General features: G+C 41.6%; 1 protein-coding gene across 1 annotated transcript; it reads right to left on the minus strand.

The window, feature by feature from the left end:
* Nucleotides 1-20,163: 20,163 nt before the first annotated feature.
* On the minus strand, nucleotides 20,164-25,309 carry SLITRK4 (SLIT and NTRK like family member 4; the record flags this gene model as incomplete). Its single annotated transcript, XM_082289703.1, has 2 exons — nucleotides 25,067-25,309; nucleotides 20,164-22,727 (listed from the first exon to the last, which is right to left on the minus strand). The coding sequence occupies exons 1-2, from the start codon at nucleotides 25,254-25,256 to the stop codon at nucleotides 20,164-20,166; spliced, it is 2,754 nt and encodes a 917-aa protein (XP_082145829.1). The 5' UTR covers nucleotides 25,257-25,309.
* Nucleotides 25,310-25,701: the final 392 nt, after the last annotated feature.

The following is a 25,701-nucleotide window of genomic DNA, read 5'->3' on the forward strand; positions in this document are numbered from 1 at the left end:
TAAGAACATGTAAATTTCCCAGTTATACATGGAAAAAACCAGACTTTTCTTTTTTTGGACACCCAAAAAGTGTGCATTCCTAGCAACTGTCTCACAAAGAATGAATTTGAAGTGCAGAAACAATACCATCTGATTACAAAGCACAGAGGATTAACAGTTATTGGCAATCAACTGGGAGGACAGAATTCATTCTCACTTTCTCAATTCACAAAGGTGAGAAATACATCTGCAGAAAATCAAAGCCTGTATTGATGATGTTCAGAAAAAGAGATAATTTTATTAGAGCAAATAGCTCTAAGTAGCCATGTGATTTTCAGCAACCTACAAAAGAAGCACTACATTTTTTGAACTATATTTTTCAGCTTCTCTCCCAACCCTTTCATCAAAAATCTCACCTCAGTCTGCAAGAATCTTTTGCTCACTGGCTGCACTTTTAAATGACCAGCAATCAAGATAGTTAAGCTACATTACAAATCTAGCCTTCTGGTTATGGATTTTTAATTACTCTCAATTACTCCTTCTCTTTTTTGAACCCTTATTACTTGTTTTTGCCAAACACGATCCCAATCCAACAGCCATTCAACCCAGCAGGAGTCATTCCATTAATGAAGTTTTGATCTGTAACAGCTTCTTTCATTTGCACTACAGACTATCAGGATCAAATCACAGCTGAATGATGCGGTAAAGGAAATTGACTCATGAACGCTATAAAGTCTGGCTTCCAGATAACTCCTGTCCTATTACCACCCCCATCCCACCTCCCTGGATAATTCCCATTTCCCCACAGCTCCATCAGAGCGGTTCTGCCCCGCACATTCCCAGTCCCCCTGCTATTATTCTCCTCTCCCACAGCAGCTCTTTCTGGTCCCCAGGCACTTCCCCTGCCACATTCCACATCTGAGCAGCCATCCTGTCATGCTGATTGCTCTGCCCTGTGCTGTGCAGGCGAGGAGTTGGCTGAAAGGCTGTTGGTTATATGGCTGCTATAAACTCAGCTGAGAGCAAGGGAGTACTCCCTGTTTATCTCTCACTAAAGGCTCTTTCCCATGTACCCAGCTGTCAATTTTAACAGAATATGTAGGAACTTAACACCTTCCAGATCTCTCTGTGCTATCAAACTCGTGGATATTTGCAAATTTGGTTGGAGTTTGCTAAAAAAATATCGAAAGCTGCTAGGAAGTAAGTGACTCACAGAGAGATGGACAATGTCATCATGAGTTGTGTTTCCTTAAAAAGCCAGACTAAATGTTCCCAGAAGAAGGTTACAATCTTATAAAATCACAGACCAGGTATGAATGATAGTGCACTGGCAGCCAAATCATCCATTTTCAAGAATGGGGTCATAAAAGAAGAGTTCGTTTGCTCAAGAGAAGTAATTCTGATGTGCATTTGCAGTAAAGTGAGTAAAGCTCTCAAGGTTACTGAATCTGCAGTGAGGGGAGACTTGTTTCCAGCTGCCAGGCTGCAGGTCATTGCAATCCTAAACAAGTGATCACAGTTAAACAGCTTATCCTGTTTATTCTGGAGTTTAGCTTGAACCAGAACAGAAAATCTCAACGACCCTTGAATTTTTTATCTGGAAACTGAACTCAACATCTCTATGTAGGCTTACGGCTTTGCAAGGCTGAATTGCACTTTGAAATTTGAAATTCTCAGCTTTAGGGGGAGTCTTTGTCACTTTATTTTATCCACAACGTTTACTTCCCCCTTCTGCTTTTGTATCAGTAGAAGAAAGTGAGCTTTGCTCACCAAGAGAGCTCATGCAGAACGTCAAACCATTGTCCTCTAGCTGCACATTCAACTGATGTTTACATCTGAAAGTTCCACTGGAGAAATAAACACACTGAGCACAACGTTGCCATCAATTAAAATACCAAGCTGCCTCTTCACAAGACAGGCCGTGCATAGCTAAGCATCAAAATATGTTCCCGGTACTGTTATTATTATGATATGACCAAAGAGTCTTCACATTTTAATGCTATTATCTTCTACAGGGAGGATAATAATTTAACCTGCTTCAGTGGAGACAATAAAAATTCTTGTACTTTTGCACATCTCCCTGCTGTCAATACTTGAATTTTTCCACATTTTTTTTTCTTTATGTGGAATGAAGAACCATCTACTGAACACAAATAGCAACTAACAAGCTGAGCTAACCCCATCAAAAAATAATTACTATAAGATCCTTGACTTTTTCCTCTCTGTCCTTCAAACAAAAACTATTAAAAGTTAACAAACTGAATTTTCTTTTTGACAGAAACACCAAACAATGCTTGAAAAACTGCCCACATCTGTGAAACTATATCTAATCAAATTCACGCCTGCATTGGTTGCCTGGGTAACAATCAGACAGTTGCTCCTACAAACAAACTGCAAAGAGCAGAAGGAAATGTGCTCTAACTGGGAGCATCTACTTCTTTGAGCTTGGCCCTTGTTAGTTTAAGAAATAATCATATAGAATATGATCTTATTCACGAGGCAGTGGATGAATGGAGGAGAGATATTATAGACTGGCTGGCTCACTCATGAGGGTAAGGAAGACATAGGAAAGGTTGTGAGCAAATGAACTTAAAAGCTCAGCTCCATTTTTATCATTCTCTCCTTTTCTTCTCCCTAAGAAGCACAGCATGGCCATTTGGAGGTAACTATATGTCCCTGCATAAAAGGGTGATTCATTACTTCTTTTTCAGCACATAGTTAAAGTTATTGTCTACATTCTCCCCTCACAGCACAGGCCCCCAATTGATCAGCTTCGTGTTAGGCTCCTCCTCATGACACACAGAAGAGATGGCTCTTAGGGATGTATAGAGATGTGATAGGCGCTGCAAAGGCCGTCGTTTCCACAGCAACGGGGATCATGCAGGAGCTCTGAGCCAAACTTCATCTCCACCCCATTCCTCCCCCCTTAATCTGACCACACAGGTTTCCTTCTTCACGCTCACCACAGGCGCTTCCGGAGGGATCCAGCCACGTTTGGACGGGTGAATGTCCCTCACACACTGAAATGTAGGAGTTGTACAGACAAGTATTGGCTTTGGGGCTCGCATGACTTTCAAAAAAGTCAAGTTTGTCAACCTCAAGCATTCAAAAATTATGTTTTAATAAGTATTTAAAACCTTGAGATTTGACTAATGAATATCTTTGCATGAGGTTTAATTTGACTTCTGGGTTATAAGACTTAAGCCCCTTTTCATACTAAGGTGGGCTTGAAAGTTAGACAGGTATTTTTTGGTGGTGTTGCTTTAAATTAATAAAATGTAAGCTGCTTACAAAATAAGTCAGACCCAGGACAAAAAGGATCTAAACAAACAATTGTTATGATAGTGGCATGCTATAAACTAGGCATATTGCAGCTGTCCTGTAACACTGCTTAAAAAAAGGGAAGAAAATAGAATAGTCAAACGGCTGCTCCTTATTGAAACCTAAATCAATTACCTGCTAAAAGTAAGTACTGCAGAGGGACATACTTGTGCTGCAGATTTCCCACACTGCTATGTACAGGCTAAAGCCCCTAAATAGTGCCTTACATCATGGGTTTCAAGTTGGTGGGTGTAACTGCAAAACTGAAATTATCACTAAAAAACAAATATAAAGATGCCAAGCTGACTTCCTGGCCACAGAAGCAGAGCTGACAGAAACAAAAGTAACGTGGGAAAGGTTCATCAGCAGGATGGTTACTTGCTTTGCCAGCAAAGAAGCCTGTTGCAGCAGCAAGGATCAAATGCTGGCTGCTCCTCATGGTCAGTTTTTCCACCAGATTCATAGGTCTGTTTATTTTGGGGAGTTTGCTTTGCCCTTAATCAGCAGTAGCCACACATTACATAATGCTGGACTGGCTATGTGGCACAGATTAACAGAAACCAGCTGTGAAGTAAATGCTTTCTTCATCTTTACACTTGTCACGTTTGTATGACAGAGAGATTTTGTACAAAAAGGCCTCAGCTCTGTGCATGGGTTTGCAGGCATGTGTGCACGTGTGCCTTCTCACCTCCCCCTAGTGCAATCAGCTGGCAGGAAGCTCCCAAATTCCCTTAGATCCCAGTGGAATTCCAAATCAAAGAGAGCTACTGACCACAGGACATTTAAGTTTGACCAAACAGGGGGACTTTCTAAAAGGTTGGTAAAGGAAAGCTTCTCGCTTTCTCAAGCTTTGAAACAAGTCCGTGGCTGGGCTCTGGAGGAAAAGGGGAATTTCTGTTTCCTGGTGCCTTAGTTAAAATATTTTTTTAAGGTAATGTCAGGCTTTTAATCAAGAGAAACTGTCCAACAATGCCTCATCTTTTTCCTCCTTCTCAGACCACAGTCTACTTACGTGTACATTAAGCAGATTGTAAAACAGCTTGCCCAGGACTGGACCAGGAGCAAGGATCATCTCCTGCAGATGCTGCCAGCACTGGGCCTCCAGCTACTGCAGCTGCAGCTTTGAGCAAATGTCCTGAAGCAGTTGATTTTGGTGGCTGTTGCTGATATGCCTTTCCATATCGAATCAGATACAGAGGAAAACATGCAATAGAAAGTTGTGAACATGAGCAAGGAAATAACTAATGTGCCATAAAAGCAGGAACAGCCCTCAAGTCCCCAGTATTAGAGCATCCACCACATTTGCCTCTGCTGACCTTACCTAGAGGGATTTGCTATGTAAGATGAAGAAACTGTCATATGTACTTACAGAAATCAGTAAGATACTTACTTCCATACATGAAGTATTGGAATTTTTAAGGACTGCTTTTTGTTGTTGGTTTTTTATTCCAACTCAGGAAAAATTGTGAGCAATCTTCAATTTCACAGAAGTTTTCCCTACAGGCTTTTACATACATATCAACCTGAAACAAATTATCCGTTTTTCAGCACTTAAAAATGAGATTCTTCCCAGTGGTTTAGCAATAAACACTTAGACATTATTTTAAGCTTATTGCAAAACAAAAAACATTAATCATTAATGTTTAGTGTAGTTTGAAGAACATTTTCTTCCTGAGAAATATATTTTTTATTTCTTCCCTGCCCCCGTAGTATGGTTTTCCAGCTCTAGAAAAAAAGCCAACAGGTCATGATGATACCGATGGCTCTTTGGGAAAGCATCAGGAAAATGGAAGTTTCTTTGTGTGACTTTTTTCATGAAAGACCTGGGGATTTTTGTTTGTACATCTTTACTTATTGCTGAGACATTTTATAATCTTAGCTGGGCAGAATTTTAAAACCTATCTTGAAACTGAATGGCAAAAATGGATGAATGAATGAATGAATGAATGAACGAATGAATGAATAAGACATTAACCTAAGAAGTAGAAACTGAGGCAAAGTATGTGTACTCTGAATCACTACAGAAAGAAACAGATGCCAGCAGAGTCCTAGAACTCCTCATTGTGTCTGAGGAGAAAAAAAAATCTCAACAAATTAGTGCTAAACGAAAGATACCTTTAAAAGACTGCCTTATGTAGGGAATGGTGTTAAAATAGAACATGAATAAGGAGATACAATACAAATAGAAGGTAAAAGGCATGATATGTACATCTTAAGTTTTGCTTTAAAAATTGTATTTTTGTGGGACAGTTTACTATTTGCTCTTACAGTAAAGAACCCTGAGACGTTTAGTACCAATATTACAACTTTTTAAAACCAATTAAGTTGTTACTTGATACAATATTCTTTATGAAGACAAGCTTCTGTCAGCAATTTGTTGCCCCCCTCACACCTGACTTCAAATATGAAATTGGGCCATCAAAGTCTACCATGGCCATCAAAGCCACAAACCCACAGCCATCCACTTCTACTACAGTCACAACAACTGAAAGTAGAATGTACTACAGAACACTATTTCATAAAGGTGGAAGAGCATTACTTTTACTTTTTATCTCCTGCACGTATGTCCCAGGGAGAATTCACAGTCTGTGCTTCCCATTTCTGGAAGCAATGCACTTTACTTTGTAAACGCTGGTCATATGCATCATTTAGGTATCCGTGGTTACATAGATGTAAAGAGCTCTTGAATTACATCCTACTTGTTTTCCAGCTTCTGTGCCTGTGAGGGTTGCTGCAGCAGCAAAAACCGTGGGTCTGAACCAGAGTCTACCATGGCTGACAAGGAGATGACATTAAATACAAATCTGAATATCTGAATAAATTAGGCAGCTGGTACAACCCCAGTTGGTCTTAATTTATATGCAGAGTAAGCAAGGAAAGAGGAGGGAAGAAGGCATTAGAGAGTACAAAGTACTTTCCAAGCCCATATCATCTTTCCATGGTATCAAGAGGAAAACCTGTTACTTGTTCTTCCAGCACATTGCACTGCCATGTACACCAGTGACACTGCAGAGTCTGGATCCACTGTAAAGGTCATCTTGGGACTACTGAGGTCAGTGGAGCTCTGCTGACCCCAGCAGATGCAGGAGAGGCTACCAGAGGATCTCCATGCCAAGCCTACCTTTTCCACCCCCACAGTGAAGCAGGGCAAGGAACACCCTCAGCTTCTTTGCCAGGGGGCATTCCCCAGTTCACATCCAGTGAATTTCAGGAAGATGTCCACTGCTGCCCTTTAAGTGGTTACAAAGAAAGGAGGAGGGTGAGACTGGCTTTCCATAGATACCCTTTGCTGCTCACTGGGTTAAATAAAGGAACTTCACCATTCCCATACTGGAGTTAATTACCCAAAGAATATAAAGTGCTGTTCAAGAAGCTGAAATTCACTGTTTTTACAGAGGTTAATACATGCAGTGGCTCATTCCAAGCTATGATGTTCTAAAAATGAAGGTGATCTGTGTTCTGCCACCACATTTCGAAAATTGCTGTTTAGCCCTGGATCAGAGAAGAGCTTGACAACGACTTGCTATAAAAATAAAATGATAGATTCAGGTCTGCATTTTACAGTCCCACGAACACTGATCTTTGATATTCCTTAGGCAAACTTTCTGTTTGAGGTTTGGAGATTGTTTTATTGTTTTTTTCTCTCCTGGAAAAGGTTTGTTGCTCATATTCAACCTCTGAAATCTCTTGCGTACTCCCTGTCATACTATTTTTCAAAAACAGCATTTGATCTTGTGAAATAAATAATATGAATAATTCATGAGAAAGACATCTTAAAACCCAAATTCCACCCTTCCTTTCTTCCTCCTACTTTTCCATTTGGCATTTAAGCTATTATAAACAGGCACATTTTGGTAACAAGCTAGACTGCCTGTGGATAGCAGGAGTATCATCAGTTAGAGAAGCAAAACCACGCACTGAAAAAAACCCTTAAATATAACACTGGAACAATAAATACTGCCAAGACAGTATTGATTCAGCATACTCTTAAATTATGTTAAAGCTTTTAATTCCATGCTCTCTCACCCTTTTTCCTTAAAACCATATTACATTAAGTCATATACCTTTCTGATACCTTCTTCTACAGCACTGAAACATGTCTGCCAGCATTAGAAATATTTTCAGGCCTGTGAATAAAAAACAATTTACTTTAAAAAGCACCTCCACAAATCTGTGTTCCTAAGTTGGTAACTTGTTTCATTAACATGTTGTATAAGGCATTATTTAATACTTTTTAAAAGCACATGACATATTGCAAAACCTTAAACTTACCACATTATTTCATGAGTGATCGACAGTGGTCAAAATTTGATACCAAATTCTAAAATATTAACATCAGTTTTCAGAATCTTTCAATCCCACAGCATGTCTGGCTGCTCTTTAATAAAAGGCAATGGTTTTGAGGATCCATCAACAGTTTGTGTCTCCACTGGCTCATCAGAAATGCCATCAGAAGAGGAGCACATTTCTGTTTTCATCCCCCTACGGCACAGATTGGGTGATATGGCAGAAAAAGAGCCCTGCTCACTGCACAGCCCAGGCACAGCTGTGTCTTGGTGACAAATGGGGGAAGACTGATGTTCCTTGGTTCTGCTCCTTATAGGTATCTGAGATGGCACCAGGGATGGCCAGGTGGGGTGACACTCCTTGCAGAGAGGCTTGTACTCTTCCCTGGATGGTAAGGGATAAGGATTGCAAGAATGGTCTCCAAATCTACAGATTCCCAGGGAACTCAGAAACATCTCGTGGCCTGGGACCATTTAACTCTGCCCCTCGCTTGCTTTGGAGTCCACCTTTCATCAGGATTGCTGCTCTTACAGCTCTCCTGAAGTCTTGGAAGAACATCAGGGTAAATTAGCCCATCTGTTTTCATCTGGCAGGGATTCAGCAAGACACAGTTTAGCAAAGTGCTTAAATAAATGCTTAACCTTAAGCTTGCTATTAAGGACCCAAGAAAATGCTTTCCTGGATTAAGAACAAGAACTAGTGGAAAACGGAGGAGGTGTTCATTGTTTGTGGCAGTCAGAGGCCTCACAACAGAGAGGGGGACTGCTTTCAGGGCTTGCCAAGATCTGTGTGTGTGGGATGGGACAGTCAGTGGAGATGGTGGCCATGTGTGACCACAGAACAGGACACAGACTGTGGCGTGGAACTTTCACATGCCATTTTCATGACAAGAAAATAGGGGAAGGATTGCACAGCACTGCTTTTTGACAGTGTTCAACCTCTACTGGCCTGTGTCTTGGGCCGCTTAACCCTTCAGGTATTAGAGTGGCACAAGTCCCAGGGAGGCACAGAGGCAAAGACCCGAATTCCCGAGGATGTAGGGGACACAACTTTCCAAGGATGCTGTGCTGCTCATGGCTGCAGGGGGCTCTAGCACAGGGACAGTGCTGTGTGCTAATACCTCAACCCCTCACTCTGCTCCGTGCTCCCTCAGCCATGGGAAATAGAAGCAAACAGCTCAAATCTTGTGTGATGATGGGGGTAGTGAAGATCCAGGTGGCAGCTTCTCTACAGGTTCGTAATAACTCTCCCTTTGCAATACAAATACTGCCTGCAGGTGTTTACTCCTGCCTTTTTACAAACTGAAATGAGACAACGTTTGCACGACGAATCTCTTCATAATGCATTTTACCCCCTGCAAACTGCTTATAAATACAATTATTTTTCAAAAGACTGAGAAATCTGCCAGATCTTTATATATAGGTCCTTGTGGATGACACAATTCATCACCTTTTCAGTAAAGAACTGTACAAAATGAAATATTTAATAGGTGGTGATTAATTAAATATTAATGGCCAACGCATCACAGACATCTCCAAATGTTTACATGAGTATGTAAGTTAGAATGCTTATTTTTGTAGCAGCTCAGTCTGTTCCCACCTACCTTGTTTGCTAACTGCTTCACTGGCCTCTAAGGAATCCCATGGCCCCAAAGTCACCTCTAAGCAAAATTTCCAGCTCTAGAACTTCAAACCCAAGTTGTTTCAGTTCTTCCTTCAGCATCCCTCAAACATCCTCCTACCTTACCATGGGCTTCTTGGCTTGCCTGTGTCTATCTCCATTACTCACAATGAGTTTTTACTGTAGATGGAGGTCGTGGGCTCAAAGAGAAATGATTTACCCCTGCTTTCATTCACACCAGAACAAAACCAGCATTTTCCTCTGCAGAGGTATCTGCAGAGGTTCTGTGGGATGCTTTGAGCTGGCAAAGAAGGGGAGGTTGAGGAGGCTGCTCAGGCAGCTGGAAAGTGCTGTGTAAAGAGCAGAGCATCCTGCTGGGGTAATTAGAGAGCTCCTACTGGATTTATTCCAAGATCAAAGCCCTAAACTTATTTACTTACTTAACTCCCATATCTTTGAAAAAATGCACACTTATAATACCAGACTGCAGGATGAGAAGTACTTAGGCCGCCTGAGAGGGGAGCTTTGAAAAAGTCAAAATTTTCCTCCCTGGAATTAGTTTGCTGACAAAGAGCATTAGGTCATCTGGGACAGATGCTGCCTCTCATGGACATCAGTGGGGTTTTAAAACCTGCAATTTTTTCTCAACACCTGAGAAAGATCCCCATTGTGGCAGTTCACACAAATTCTTCTACTGGCTTCTCTTGAGCAAGACAAACCCTAAAAAGAATGTAAAGTTTTGCTTTTTAATCCCCTTCAAAATAGCTCAGGCATGTATGGTGGAAGTAGCTGTGAGAAGTAATTGCTGCACAGTGGCCCAATTACTCACATACTTCAAAACAACCCAGAACTCCCACCTGCTATGAGGGAAAGGCTTGAAAGTTGTGGGTTATGAAACAGATAGAAGCATCATTTCAGACCTATATAAGTGTCAGCTTACATTTGTTTTTCTTTATTCCTACTACAAATTACCATTAACCTAAATGTGGCTGTTACCTATGACTGGTGTTCCTTGTGTGTGGTTGGTTGGTTGTTTTTCTTTTTAACTTGAAGCTACTGTTTCAGATGGCTAAAAGCCTACAGACTCCATAGGAAACTGAATTTTGGAAGATTTGTTTAGTGCAACTAATACCATAAAGCCCTGCCCCAAGGTTCATTGGGTCTCTAGAGACCTGCTGTGGTTTTAATATGCCTTATCATGGCCTGTAAAAGTTACAGACATGGAGTGATATCCTTTATAGAAAGAATTTTGTTGTCTTCCTTGGATTTTTTCTTTCTTAACAAAAAACCCCCTTCATTATGAAGATCAACTATAAACTATTCCACATAGTTTGGGTTGAGTTGGAGTCTCCTTGTAATAAGCCCAAGTAACAGAAACTCTTCTTCACCCTTGATTACAGTAGCAGTACTAGGTGGTGCTGCATTAAACTGACCTTTGGCTTTATTTATCTGAGCTAAATAAATTAAAAACCAAATAAAAATCACAATTTCCCAGCAACAAACACAAGCATATCTTATCACTCACAGTATGAAGTTGTTACTACAGTGCCATCTTCAGTGCGTTACATAAAGTGGAGTTTTCCTGTAGAGGATTTTTTCTTTGTTCCTTATGGGTTGGAAATGGATTAATAGAACTTCAACTGCAGAGAGGAATGAGTAAAAAAAAAAGTGAAATCCTTCTGTCTTTGTTAAAAGGAAAGACAGTGTTGTTATTAAGAAAATAAACTATTATACCAGAAGCATATGTCATTATTAGGCAAAGCAATCTGAATCTGGCCACCACAATAGGTTTTTGAGGTAAAAAAAATGGTTGTCCTCATTTACTGCCAGCAAGACTCAGCAATACCACATGGAAATGCAATTTTGCATGTGCACATGCATCATGTGTAGCACACTACCAAACCATTAGAAGTGTTCATTCAAGTTTGACTGCATACTATTTACAGACAGGGAAAAACATGTATCTCCTCATATCTGACAGAGAACCTGGGCTGTACTGTGCAGAAAATCTCATTTGGTCAAACCAGTTCTTCCTATCTGGGCCTTAGAGTTTAGACTGGACCCAGACTCCTGCTGCAAAAGGGACCAGCCCACATATTGAATAGCAGACAAGGAGAGTCTTACATTCTTGATTACAGAGCTCCTGTGTTACTTTGCTTCCCTGGAATGTCAAAACAAGGATGTTACTGAGCCCTGCTACAACCTTGTTCCTTGGTGCAAGCCAAGGATGTTGTGCATGCTGTGGGCCATGGCACAGGTGTGCTCCAGAGGGAAAAGGAGAAGGCATTTTAGTAAAGGTCACTACCATGTTTCTGCTGTCTCTGAGCATATCTAGTTCACCATTGTTGTTCTAGTTCATAGCAAATGCCTGCAGAGTGGGTATGAACTCATGTAGTTGTTTCAGCCCCATATGGCACTGAGACACATTTAGGCAAACTGACCTCGTCCATGTATAATGTCAAAGGGAATATTTGTGTGCAGAAAGGAAACAGGAGCTGAACTCCACATCTCAGTCCTACAACTTGTCAGCATAGCAAAAACAGCCAAAGGTGCCAATGTTATTGGAAAATATGAGTGATTTTATTATTGAATGCAGATTCTCTTCTGGGAGGGAATGTATTTGCTTGTCGTTTTTAGGCTTACATATTTTCTTGTGGATGGCTCAGAGCTGTATTGCTCTGTAGAAAGTAAACAGGTCTATTTAACAGCTGAAGAAGAAAAGTCTACAAAGAGGAAAGCACAGCTTATCCACTTTCAGTAATATTTCTCAGTCTGAACAATAGAGCACTATGCACAGTACAATGGTACTCCCCTTTTGAAATGGATTGTATGCTGATAATACTCATCATTTGCATGCTGCTTTCATTTTGAAAGCACATTACAAATGTATAGGAATCCTTACCAACACACTTTACAATTTATAGTCCTTACTATCCTTGCTGTCATGAGTGATATAAATTACTTGACAAAGCTACACAGAGAGAGTGTGCCATACTCTTGTTTTGTTGACCAATACAGCAAAACCATAAAATCATGCTCATGGCATAGCTCCAACAGCTGAATTGGAACTCCAGATTCTAGGGGAAGCTATTTAAAAGATAAAACCTCTTATGGCACCCATGGCTTATATTCTCGAGAAAGGATTACAAAATAGGGGCCTTGTTTGTTGGCACAAACTGAATTTTCCCAAATTAATTCCTGAATATTTCACTTGTACTTTCTGAACATTTCACTTCATTGAGGCAAAAGTCATTTTCATTGAACAAAAAGAAATCTTAAATCTAGGTTATTCATGATGTTGTCGCTCTTTATTTTCACCTTGAAAAACCATGAGAATCAAAAGCAAAGCTATTTTTCTAGATATTTGCACCCAATTTCCTGACCACATCTGTAAAATCACTAATGTATTGAACTGATCGTAGAAATAAAGATCTTCCTAAGTATAAAACAGTGCAATGACATGGTAGTATTTAAGAATGAAACTATATGAACCCCAATTATTTCAAAGTGTTAACCCCATCCAAAGAAATCACTCCTTGTATGACATTAGTACTCTTGTTGCTAACCAACTCCATCAAACTGCAGGCACAACTCAACAGGAGCTTGAAGTCTGCTCCCGAAGAACGCCTGCTGATGTAGCTTCCATTAAAGCAGAGAGGGAACATTCAAAACCTTGCACTTCATTTCTACCACACAAAAGGCAGAAAGACATTGAGGATGAATCTTTGCAACTAAATTGTGCCCTGAGCTGCACATGTGAAGTCCCTTGGCACCCCAGGGGCATATTCTAAGCCAAGAATGGAACTTGAAAAGTTGCATGCTAAAAATATAAACCCAACTGCTTTATTCCTCTCTCTCTTAGGAAAATACTTTCATAGTACAGATATTAACCAACAATGTGACCATTCTTTAAAATATCTGTATTTTTCTTTTTCAGTCTGGAAAAATTCAAATTCAGCCCATTTCGCTTTTCAGAAAAAATAAAAAATAAAAAAAAGGGAAGTTATTTTTCTACCCTTCTCCATAAAACTATTTCTGGGTATAAGCAAACACAGACTGCACATACACGAGACTGGTGACCTGGAGCCTTATTTGCAGTGTATAGACAAGAAGAATACCCTGCTGAGAAGGATTCACAGGGTCTATGAAATCCTGCCAGGGAGCAGGAAAATCTGCTGTATGGTACATCCTTTCCTGCAGTTTCTTGCAGTGAAGAGCTCAAAATCTGTCAAAACATGCTGCCCTTTGTGACTCTGCTCATTGAGATGTGCTTTTTGTACAATGCCTCATATTCAGATGTGAGCACCAATGTAGCACAGGAAGAGAGCCTCTACCAAAGGCACTGCTCAGCAAACACTGGGTACAGACTGACCCCCACACCCAAACAGTCCCCAGGGTGCACACAAGTGTATCCACATCCCAGTTAAAAGCCTCTCTGAGAAATCTGTATCACATCTGCTTTAACCGGAGTAATTGGTCCAAGGCTTTTCAGTGAACAGTGACACCAAAGCCAAGCTCACGTAAGTGGGGGCAGATGTCTGCAGGATTTAGCCACAGTCTGTCAGGACTCAATTGACTGAATCACATTTACTTTACCCTGCACAACTTACACTCATGGAAAGCCACGATTGTCCAGTTTCAAAAGCCCAGCACAAAGCTTCCCAACAGAAGCTTAAACTCTTTCCTACATTTCTCTGTTTTGGATTGTACACCATCTGACGTGACAAAAACCATCCAGGACAGGCTCTTAGTTTGTCTTTTTTAGCTGGTTTTTAGGAACTGACAAATCCCACTCTTCTGCCTCTTCAAAAACTGCCATCAATCCAAGCCTAGAAAAACCTTCAGCTGAAAAGGACTGGCTCACTGAAGGTGAAGTGAGAGCATGGCGTGGGAGGATGCTCTGGAAGGTCATAGTGCACACATTTCCAGGAAATTACATTAAATTAAACCAAGAAATGAAATCCTTGTGGATGAGGGAAACTTAGGAATATTCTTTGTTACTCTACCTTTACAAAATGATGACCAACCCATTTAGATACCACGTTCTATTTTCTGGTTGAACAAAGACCAAAGAGAAATCAGGTACCACTTGTTATCCATCAGAGTCCTACTACACTGTGTTAAGCCTTCACATACACACATAGCAAAAAATCAGATTTAGTAACAATAGGACTTTTTTTCTTATCTGATCTTTATTTGTGCTTTTGAGGAATTATTTATGGAATTATTATTTAGGGAATGGAAATTCAATATAACTCAGTATCTGTCTGTTACCAGTGACTGGTATTTTAAAAATAACAGACTGTTGCAATGTACTGCTTTCAGACAGTAAATGAATTATCCCAAGTATTGCTAGCAAATACAAATAAAATTAGCAGTAAAACAAAGACATATGAAATAAACTCCCTACTTAATGAAAAACAAGAGCAGCAAAACTTTGCTCCATTATAGGGAGAAAGTAAATTGTATTGTTAAGAAAGCATTTGTATTTTATGTGAGATCTATCCCAAGTCTCTGTATAAACCAGCAAATTTATATATTTTGTACCCATAATACAGCTCTGGGATGCCCACAGCTCTTGAATCATTGTAGAGGTCCACTGACACCAAACAGACACAGGACTGCACTTAGTCTGTGCTCTCCCTACAGTCATTTGAAAATAATAACAGCTTTACCACACAAATCAACAGAGTATAAAGCAAGATTATATTACATTTCAAGTCAAAAATTTCTTATTTTTATTTCAGTGGTGGATAGATCTAGTATCTTCTGCTTTTTTTGTTCACTAGGGTAAGACTCCACTGAAGTCTGTTCAGTCAGTCTGGATTTACATTGGTAAATTTCTGAGAAGAGTTTGTCCCTGAGCAATAATATTCTTATTTTTGTTTTCCAACACAGCATCAATCATAATACATAAGGATGAGTGAATTGAAATTGGAAATAAAGACTAATAATTACAAAACATATTACCAGAAAACTCTCAAGTTCCTCTGCATTCAGGAAAGCAGTGCACACTTATTATCAGAACATGAATAATTAATTCTCGGTTCTTGAGCTTTTCTTTAGAAAGAAATTATATGGAATATTATATGTAGGCCTCTCTCAACTAATGCTGTGGGTTTTTTCCTAATGTTACACTTCAACTGGAAGTGAAAAAAACCTGTATAAACTCCCGATTTTCCACTCCATATCCCATTCTGATTCTCATTCACTGCCATTATAATGCATGTTAAACTCTGCACAACAGGGGATGTTTAATCTAAATGTAATTCTGTTTCTGCTCTTCTCCCTTGTCATGAAGATTTTTATGAGGCTTTGTAAACCATTTTAACTACAAGATATAAATTTGGAAGTTAAACTACCTAAAGATGTTTTTTCAACTTTCAGTTATAAAACTAACCTAACCAAATGAAATGGTAGATGGATTGGTATTTTTGCTTCTGCTAAGGACAAATTAGCTTTTCTTTCCTCTGAAAAAATTGTTATTGAAAATGACTAATAAGAAGAGAGCAGAATCAAAGCAAATGTCCCTAACATTATGTAATTGTTCCTCTAAGCACTTCTGGGTTGAAGAACTGAGAATACAACTGAAAACTAAATTCTGCTTGTGGTAGTAATGGAAAATATTCACTGACTTTGGAGGGATTATTGCATAACAGGGGAAAGGAATATTTTGTTGGACAACAGAAGATAAGAAAAACTTTCTAAAATACAACAAATTGTTGAGGTGGTTAGAAAACATTACTGCATAACTGCTTTACAGATTCTCTCTCATCCATATACAAATAATCAGAAAGAGAATATCACAGGCACTTAACAAAGTCTAGTTTCAGAAATACAATAGTACCAAACAATTTTATTAATATTTCATACAAATTTTGAAGTCAACACTGACTAGTATTTTGATATTGATGAAGGCAAACAAAATTAATAAACAATAGGTTTCTGTGTTTTACATTGGACTGGATGTCATAAGCAATCGTCTTAATTATAAGCTAACCTAAAATAGTAATGATCGAAACAGGGTAAAGCCAATACATTTTGTTTTCTTTACTTTATTTCAAAATAGAGTGATTATAAATACATTCTTGTTATATTTCCTTCCTAACTCTTTGGATGCAACCAAAAAAAAAAGTCTCACTGTGCTCATTTCATACAATATCAACATACAAATCATGCAAAAGATATTATAGATATTATACCACCATCAAGTTCTGGATGTTTTTTCTTGATTCTGAAACATTTGTTAACATTATTCACAAGGCCATGCCTTTATAATTTATATCATCATTATGGCTTTAAAAAAAAAAAAAGCATCTAAAAAAGATATTTATACTAGATTGCTGCATCATTGTCAATCTTGAACACTAAATGCAAAACATAAATCACCTGGTCTTGTGTTCTTGCACCGTGGTACTTGCTTTCTGATAAAATTGCACAATTTTTTTTCTTTTTCCAGGAAATGATTACACTTTATTGATTTCATTTAAAAATGGAAACTTCTTTATAATACAGTGGAGACAACAGATTATGTTAACACCTTCACTGATTTAGTTTATGTCTATGGGTCTTAAGAGCCATTTTACAAGCATGGCCACTCAAACCAATATAATGAACAGACAGACCTGTTAAGCCACACCCAAGAGTCACCTTCTCAGAAAGACTGACCAGAGATTTGAATGGACAGCACACTAAAACTGCTGTGCAGACACATACACTGTTTCAAAACATGGAGAAAATAAACTGACACTAAGGTTGCCATTCAAAGTAACAATTTCACAGAAAAAGAGTGTTTTGCCAGCTTCTGCATTCTTCACTCACACTATTATGCCTACATATTGCACCATACATTGTAAAACACTTAGGAACAATTTCTACAGGAAGGTCCAGATTGTGCAACCTTTACTGATGCTGGTGAACTTACACTCAACTGCATAACCCCAGAAGAGTCACTGGGCTCTATGGATTATATACAATGGTTCTGAGCTGGCTTGTTTTGAAGTCAATGACAAAACTCTATCTAAGCCCCACTCTTGGGCAGGTATCTAATTATTACCTCATGATTAGTACCTCTGCACATGAATTAGGTTGAGCTGAAATGCCTTACTGGGATTGCGGCCTCAGTGATCAGGAAACTCTGACCCAGTGTAATGGTACAGCATAACGGTTCAGTTCTTCTTTTGATCAGCAAACAGGAGATATCACTCCAAAAACAAAAAACCCCTTCAAACAAAGGAAAAAAAACCCCAAAACCCCAGAAAGAACATCCCCAGAAAACCTCACAACACAAAACAAAACAAAAAAACGTCATTTTTTAGCTGAGGAAGGTATGATCACTTATCATTGTTCTTTCGACTCAGGACAACACAAGTCATAAGCACATCAGTTTTACCATCAGTTAGAAGTATTTCCTTATTTGCTATTTTTAATATTTTTAACACATTCCTCTCAGGATGATCATACAGGACATGACAGTGAAAACGCACTGAGTGTGTCAGACACCTTCTGCTTTGGCAAATCCCAGGGAACTTGGACACATCCTCGAGGCCACACAGCACCGTGCAGAGCAGACCCTGTCATCCTTAGCCTACTGAAGGAGCCAGCAGAGTCCACCTGGTCAGTGCATCATGGACACTCCTTAATCCACAGACAATAAACACAAGTTCTCATCCAAACCTTAGCCATGTATTGCATCATTGGTCAACCAGGACCTTTTTATGCCAGAACTGCATGTGTATGCAGTATCTATGCCCTGAAAATCCCTATCACATTCTGAATTGAGTTAATTATTGTGCATGGATAGCTGCAGCTTTTTGAAAGAAACTCAGCCATTAATTTATCTCCCATAATTTTATTATCTGAAGTCATGTACATACTTTGAAGTATGGAGAAAAATAATAAAACCACCTTCTTTCTAAGCCACAAGAGCATAAACAAATGTCTGAAAGTAGAGAAACGTTTTGTTTGCTTTCTCTCAAATAAAGAAGCAGTGCTTTTTTTGCCTTTTTTGATAAAAATATACTGCAGGCTGTTTGCCAAGTATCACTTCAGAATAAAAATTTCAACTCAGTGTCATAAAGCCCTGAAATTAGAGGTTTATATTGGAAATAGCTGACACAGCCTTCTCCACAGTATTATTATTGAGTCTTGCTCTAATTTTTGCTAGCTTTGAATTCATGAAAAACATTCATGTTTATATCCTACTACCTTAATTGATTTATGTATTGATTATAAAAGGTAGGGAGGGATAAAGGTTCTGAAAGCAAAGGAGATAAGAGGGTCTTATCTAAAGCTCATCAAGTCAAAGGAATTTTGTTAATCTCATCATATAGATTTGCTGTAGGATGCTTTACCAATATATTTCCATTTTCATGTCAAAGTACCATCTATCAGTGAGATACAATGGGGATTTTCCATTCTCTTACCTTTTTTTTCCTGGCTATTCAGATCCAGCTTTCACAAAGGCAAGCTTTTACTCTCTAGTTATGAGCTACACAGTCCTTTGAACTGAGACCACTATATCCATTTTGCACTGTGGTTTTAGACAGGATTTGCCATATTGTTCACTGTTCTGATCAGGTTTTGCTGACTAACAGCAGCCAGAGTGATAATAAGAACAGAAAACTTCTGCATATACAATAAAAATATTCCCCTTAGCATGAATTCCTGTAAATACTTGTAGTGGAAAGTATTTAGATTAAGCTGTAGAGACCAGAAAAGCAAGAAAACTCATGGCAAATAATTGCCTGAGACACAATACTAAAAAACTAATGGATCTATTTAAAATGCACCATTGGTAACAAATCTGAAATAAGATAATATGCTAATCTCACAAGAATAGTACAGAACAATTTTATTATTATTATTATTATATCTGATCACTTAATTCTGGATGATGCTATACATTACATCCCCGGTTGCTGTTTGGTATATTGTTCTGGTTTTATTTATACTGAATGATTAATGCATTGTGATCAGGAAAACAAGTCAGGCATATTAAATACATATTAAGGAGTACATATTTTTTTTTTTCCTATGTAGTATACAAAGTATTTCATAAATATGAATTATATTACAAAAATAATTTCTGCTACGCTCACACAGTAAGCACTTTGACAATTTTGGACAACCTTTTGGGGTTGCAAGAGTTTCACGTAACTGAGAAGGAACTCTAGTTTTAATTGGAGATGAGTCTTAGAACAGATTCTGCATAAATATCAAATATTTTCTTCAGATGTCACGAATACTGCAGAAGTCAGGTTGAGCTATTTTCTTTCTTTTCTTTTTTTTTTTTAATTTTCTGTATAGACATGTATGCTTCAGGTGGTCAGATTTATTTCATAGGTATGTAATGCATGGTATATTTTAAACAAATATTTGCACAATTTAACATTATAATTCCAGTGGTTTCAAGATGCAGCCCATAAATGTAACCAATTTACACATACTATTGAATGTTCTCTCTTTGCATGCTCGTTACTTTCCAGATAAGCTTTAAACAGTGCCATTAGAACACCACAAATCAAAGGATTACTCCAGTTCCACCAACTTAAATCCACGTGCAGGATGAAGGACCCAGCTGAAGTACAAATATCAGTACCAGGTTTCTTGTGTTTGTTCTAACAAATCACAAGGAGACGATGGTTTGCATTTAAGATACAAAACATATATGCCTCTTGAGGTTAAATTCAGTGTAACGTGTATAAAGCATCCCTTTGGCAATAGAGTTTGCAGTATCCCTACAGGATTCCACAGGGCATGAGCTTTATGGAGTAAAACCCATTAAGGAAATTCTCCTCTACTTGACAAATCATATGCAGCTACAGTTATCAGACACCCTTGGATACACCTGCCTCTATGCCTATCAATATAATATAGTATTTGGAAGTTAAAAGTCAACAAAAGGCACTTTCATCATTAAATAAATGTCCTCTGTAGGCAATAAGATTGTATGACCTATATTTTATTCAAAGCTGTTTGTTCTTCAAGGACTTGTAGGTAGTCAGGTGAACCTTGAAGTTTAGCTTTTAGTTCAAAATATTCACTTTTCCTTTGTTCTACTACAATTTTACTATGATTACCACCTATTAGAGATTTCTTGTTTTTTTTGTCTTGCAGTTTCTCTGGGTAACGTATTTCAAAGCCACTGACCCCTATGCTGTTGTATTCTTTTTTACTTTCAAGAAAATTTTGAATAAATACATTGGAATCCCTTCCAGGGAATAACTCATCCAGTTCATCGATTGTGCTAAGTCTTTTTCTGGTATCCACATGCAATAAATCTTTCTCCTTGTCATTCATATTTCTCAGAATGACTTTTTGCCCTGGTGGGTCAGCAAACGTGAAGCCTGTTTCAGACTCTTTCAAGCCACAGGTATGACTTTTGCTCATCTGCTCAATGGTTTGAGGAATGAAGGCCTCTGCACCCAGTCCATCTTTTTTGTTTGACTTGTGATCATGCTTTCTTAGCTGCAGTTGCATAGAACTGCACTCTTGGTTTCCAATCCCTTCATGCTTTACAGTTGGTTTTTTGTTGCGCCGAAGCACAAAAACAAGAAGACAAAAAGCAACAAACACTGTTAAAATCAGCACAACCAATATGCTTAAGATTAGGATGGACAATGGAACTGGGCCACCAGGAGGACTCCGGACTGGTCCCGGTGGTGTTGTAAAAATAACAGCAGGCATAGGACTAGTGAACAGAGCAGATGGCTTGTTTAAAAGTTTAGGGCAGAGAATCTCATTTTTCAGAGACTTAAGTTCTATGTTAGCAAACTGCACAGGTGTTTCACATCTCAATTCCTTCACCACAATACCGTCATTTAGCTTTTCAAGCCACAGTTTTAAAGCAACTAAATCACAAGTGCAGTCCCATGGATTACCTTCCAAATCTATTTGTGTAAGAGATTTTAGCTGATCAAGAACACCACTTACAGGTAAATACATGAAGTGATTGTTCCTCAGATTCAGTCTAGCAAGTGGTGCACCAGCAAAAATATACGCTGGCAAGCTTCGCAGAAGATTGTTGTTCAGGTAGAGCAACTGCAAATTTGGCATTAAGTCAAAGGTGCCTGCTAGGATTTCTTTGATAACATTGTATTCCAAATACAGATACTGCAAGTTGTGGAGGCCAGCAAACATTTCTGGGCTCAGACGCTCTATCTGATTGCCATTGAGATACAATCTCCGTAAATTTGTAAGGTTGCGGAAAACATCTCCTTTGATCACTGAAATCCGATTGCTGCCTAAATGGAGTAAATCCAGTCCCTCAAACTCAGCGAAATCTGTAGTATCCACATCCTTAATATAGTTGCCATTTACATGCAGTTTCTTGGCATTTAAAGGTTTTGGTACTAGTTCAGCCATTGATTCTATATTTCTTTCTTGGCAATTTACACTTAATCCCAAGTCTGAAGGATGAGTTTTGCAAACACAAGGGACTGGACAAGGAGTTAGAGGAGGCACCCTGGTCTGGTAAGATACGATCTGACTGAGATTGCGATTAGACAGAGCTTTGCCTGCTACTATCCCCGAGATCTTCGAAGGATTTGTAGTTTTTGGCGGCTTTGTGACTAATCTGTGCACTGATGTTTGAGTGGTGTGGCCGTTGGGTGTGCTGTAACCGGGCTCCAGCTGCGAGGGAGGCAGGATGCGCACGTCAAAATCACTCCCTGTCCCCATGGAGCACAGCTCCTGCTTATTGGTTTCTTTCAGCAGCCTTCCATACAAGTCACTGGGTGTTTCACAGATAGCCTCTCCAATGTAGATGTTATAGGGCATGTTCTCCAGCCACGCTTTCAAAGGCAACAAATCACAAGTACAATTCCAGGGGTTGTCTTCCAGCTGCAGTTCAACTATTCGCCCGATGTGCTCCAGAACTCCAATGTATGGAAGCTTCTGTATTCGATTCCCCCGTATATCCAGATGGGTTAGAGAAGCAAATCGAAAAATATTATCGGGAAGGAATGAAATCAGATTGTCATTAAGTATCAGGACTTTCAGCTTGTGAAGCTTATTGAAGGCTCCCCGTTCAATAAACTTGATTAAATTGTAGTCAGCTTGGAGATACTCCAAGTTCTCTATGCCAAGGAAGGTGTCAGCCCGGAGAATCTTTAATTCGTTGTTGTTCAAGTGCAACTGCTTTAATGCACTAAGACCCATAAAGGCCCCTCCCTCAATGTTCTGTAACTTATTATTACCCAGTTGCAAGGACACTGCATGTGTAAAATTAAGAAAGGAATTTGGATACAGAATAATTAGCAGGTTGTTTTGAAAGTTGAGGTGGTAAAAATTAGACCATGGTGGTTTAAGCTGATTTGGTCTGTAGACTGCAACCTTCTCACAGTTGACATAGAGTACATTCTCAACTGACACACAGGAGCAAACATTGCAAATTTCCACAGATATATCAGCATCTGCAGTTGTAGAAGAAACTGGAGATGACAGAACCAGAAAGAGCCACAGAATCATCTTCTTATGATCAGCAAGCAACCTTAGGCTCCTGAACAAAGATAAAGAATCTGAAGAAGAAAGAAGGAAAGAAAAAAGGAAAATGTTTTTCAGTTGACATTGTTCCAAAACGTCATTTGGGTTAAAAATTGTATACCACTGAGCTACTGTACCTGCCAAGGATTATAGATAAACTACAAGAACTGAATTCAAAATAACATGGAAGACTTTAACAACCAAACAAATGCACAGGAGCTAGGATGATTTCAAACACAGAATGTAAATTTCTGTAGACAAACACAAATAACTCTCAGGTCTGTCAAATGTATTTCTATCTCTTGTACATGCCAAGCATGCATAACTAACAAAGCAAAATAACCAAAGGAGATTCCAATTTTATGCATATTTACTCTCCTCAATCCTGCACTGCTCATATGTTGCTGTGCATTTCAGGGATATTAAACACAAATGCTGATGTTATGCATGCCCAAACATCTGGGCTGGGATAGCACAATACAGAAAGGATGGAGATGCTGACACAAAAAGTAATGCCAATGCTCAGTATATGCATCTAAAGCATCAACACATACAGACACATCACTCTGATAAAGATATTCACTCAAGGGCTACACAGGCACGCACACACATTGTTTCTGTCACTTCTGATACCTAGTTTAAATAAGTAGGTGGTAAACTGACGGCAGAAATACAACTGTCCACAGAACAACATCAGCTCTGGGTGACCAGTGGAAGCACACAGACATGGAAGAAGCATGCACAAGCACACAGCCCCATCCCCAGGAATAACCATACACTGACTTGCAGGGCAAAACAAAGTCACAATTCGCCAGCCTAACACTATTGAAACCTGAGAACTATTTTTTTTTCCCTAAAACATTATGTAATTTTCTCTTATTCCTGCACTGATAAGAACCCTTTGCATATAGTCAGGCCAGCTGAGCTGCCATTTTTTACGCAGAAGAACTCGAGTCACAGCATTTCCTCTGAGTTATAAGGTATCTTTTTTCCCCTTTTTTTTTAACAAATCAGTCAATAATCAATACTTTGCACACACACACACACACACATCCCATCTTCCCATTACCCCCATTTCCCAACTTGTCCCTTTCATTTCCTGCTGTGGGAAGCCACTGAGTTGGCAGGAGGGAGCCAGAACGAAAAGTAGAGAAAAGCAGAAGCCAGCTGGAGGGAGGAGAACCGCGCTGGAAGGAGACACGAGGGGACGATGTGCAGGGGGACCTGGAAGGGAGGGCAGAGCAGGAAAGACCGCAGGACAGAAGGACAAGAGGGAGAGGGAATGCACAGAGGAGACAAGGAAGGATGAGAGGAAGGGATGGCTGAAGGGGTCAAGGAGGCCGCTTATCGGGAGCACAGGGAGAAGGGGGAGCGGAGCAGCGGCTGCCGATGCCCGCGGGCTCCCGACCCCGGCGAGCGCGCCCCCAGGGGCGGACCGGTGCCCCCGCGCCCCCGCCGCTCCATCTCCCTCCCCCTGGCAGGCGCCGTCCTCCCGTATCCCTGCCTCGCCCACGCTCGAGCCCTCTCTTCTTCCTCAGCCCCGGGGCCCCGGCCGGTGCCCAGCGGGCAGGCTGCGGGCGCTGCGCGGGGCGGCGAGCCCGGCCAGCAGTGCCGGCACTACCGCAATTTTTGCCGCATCCGGCTCGGCTGGTGCCGTCTCCCCTCTGCCGTGGGCACCCCGTCGCCCTCTGGCTCCCGGCGGGGGAGGGCGGCAGGGGCACGGGCGCGCTCGCACGGCGCACACATCCCGGCTGGGAGCGGGCACGGAGCGGCGGAGCAGCCCCGCATCCCCTGCACCGTCCCTTCGCAACAAGGCACGACCGTGCTCCCGCCGCTGAACGCACCAACCCCCCCCGCCCCGGTACCTTTGCAAAGTCCAGCCCGCAGCAGATCCACACACCCCCTTCCCCGGCCCCACTGCGCAGATCCTGCCCCCCCCCCCCCATCCCTCCCACACCTCCAGCGGCTTCTCCGGGCCGCCCGGCCCCGGTCCCTCCGCTCGCCCGCTCTCCCGAGAAGGATGGGAGAGGGCAGCGCTGCGCCTGGTGCCGCTGGCCGGGGCTCCGGGAGGCGGCCGGCTGCAGGGAGAGGCGAGCGCGATGGCAGAGAGGCTCCGGCAGGAAGCCACTGTCGCCTCGTCGTGTATTCCCCCCCCCCCCCCCCCCACCCCACCCCTCGCCGTCTTTAAACAGCACCAGTAATTATTACAGCAATGAAAACAAAACCTTCGGAATAATTAAAAGAAATTAAAACGCCAACGTACAGGCGGCCCCGCCGTGCCCCCACCCCCGCTCGCACTCACACGCCCGGCGGGCGCCCACCGCCCTCGGTGATGCTCCCGGCAGCTCCGCGGCCAGCCCGGCACCGTCCCTACCTCGGCGCCCGGGGTCACCGCGGCTCCGCTCGGCTGCGCTCCGCCGCTCTCCCCGCGAGGTCCGCGCTCCGGCGGCTCCGCGCACGCAGCGGGCGGCGGGGGCAGCCGGGCGCCCGCCGGGGCGAGCACCCCCGGCCGCGCGGAGCGAGGGCAAGCCCGGCGCTGCGGAACCCCGCGGGCTCCGCCGCATGCAGCAGCCGCCCGGCTGAGCCCTGCCCCGCCACCGCGGTCCCCCGCACACATGCGGGGAGAGGATCCCTCTGCACACGGGCACCCGCTCCCATCGCACTGCTCTCGCCCACCCCCTGCACGCAGGGAGCCCCCTCCCCTTCGCCACACGCACACCCGCACACACACACACACACACACACACGCACACGCACGCACCGAGCGCTGCTCCGGCGGGCAGGGAGACGCCGCTCCGGGGGAGCAATCCCGGCGCATCGCCACGGCCGGAGCCTCTCCCGCAGCCCGGAGGCGCCGCGCCGCCGGTACCTTTCCCGCGGAGCCGTCGCGCTGCGCCCCCGCGGAGCCCAGGCGGGGCGTGCGGGGCGGGAGGAGCCCCCCGGGGCGACGGGAGCGGCGGGGCCGCGCTGGGCTCCGCGGGGCTGCCATGGGCGGGCAAGGCAGCCACA

This window comes from Coloeus monedula (genome assembly GCF_965178545.1).
Source record: "Coloeus monedula genome assembly, chromosome: 12".
In the NCBI taxonomy this organism is placed as follows: Eukaryota; Metazoa; Chordata; class Aves; order Passeriformes; family Corvidae; genus Coloeus; species Coloeus monedula.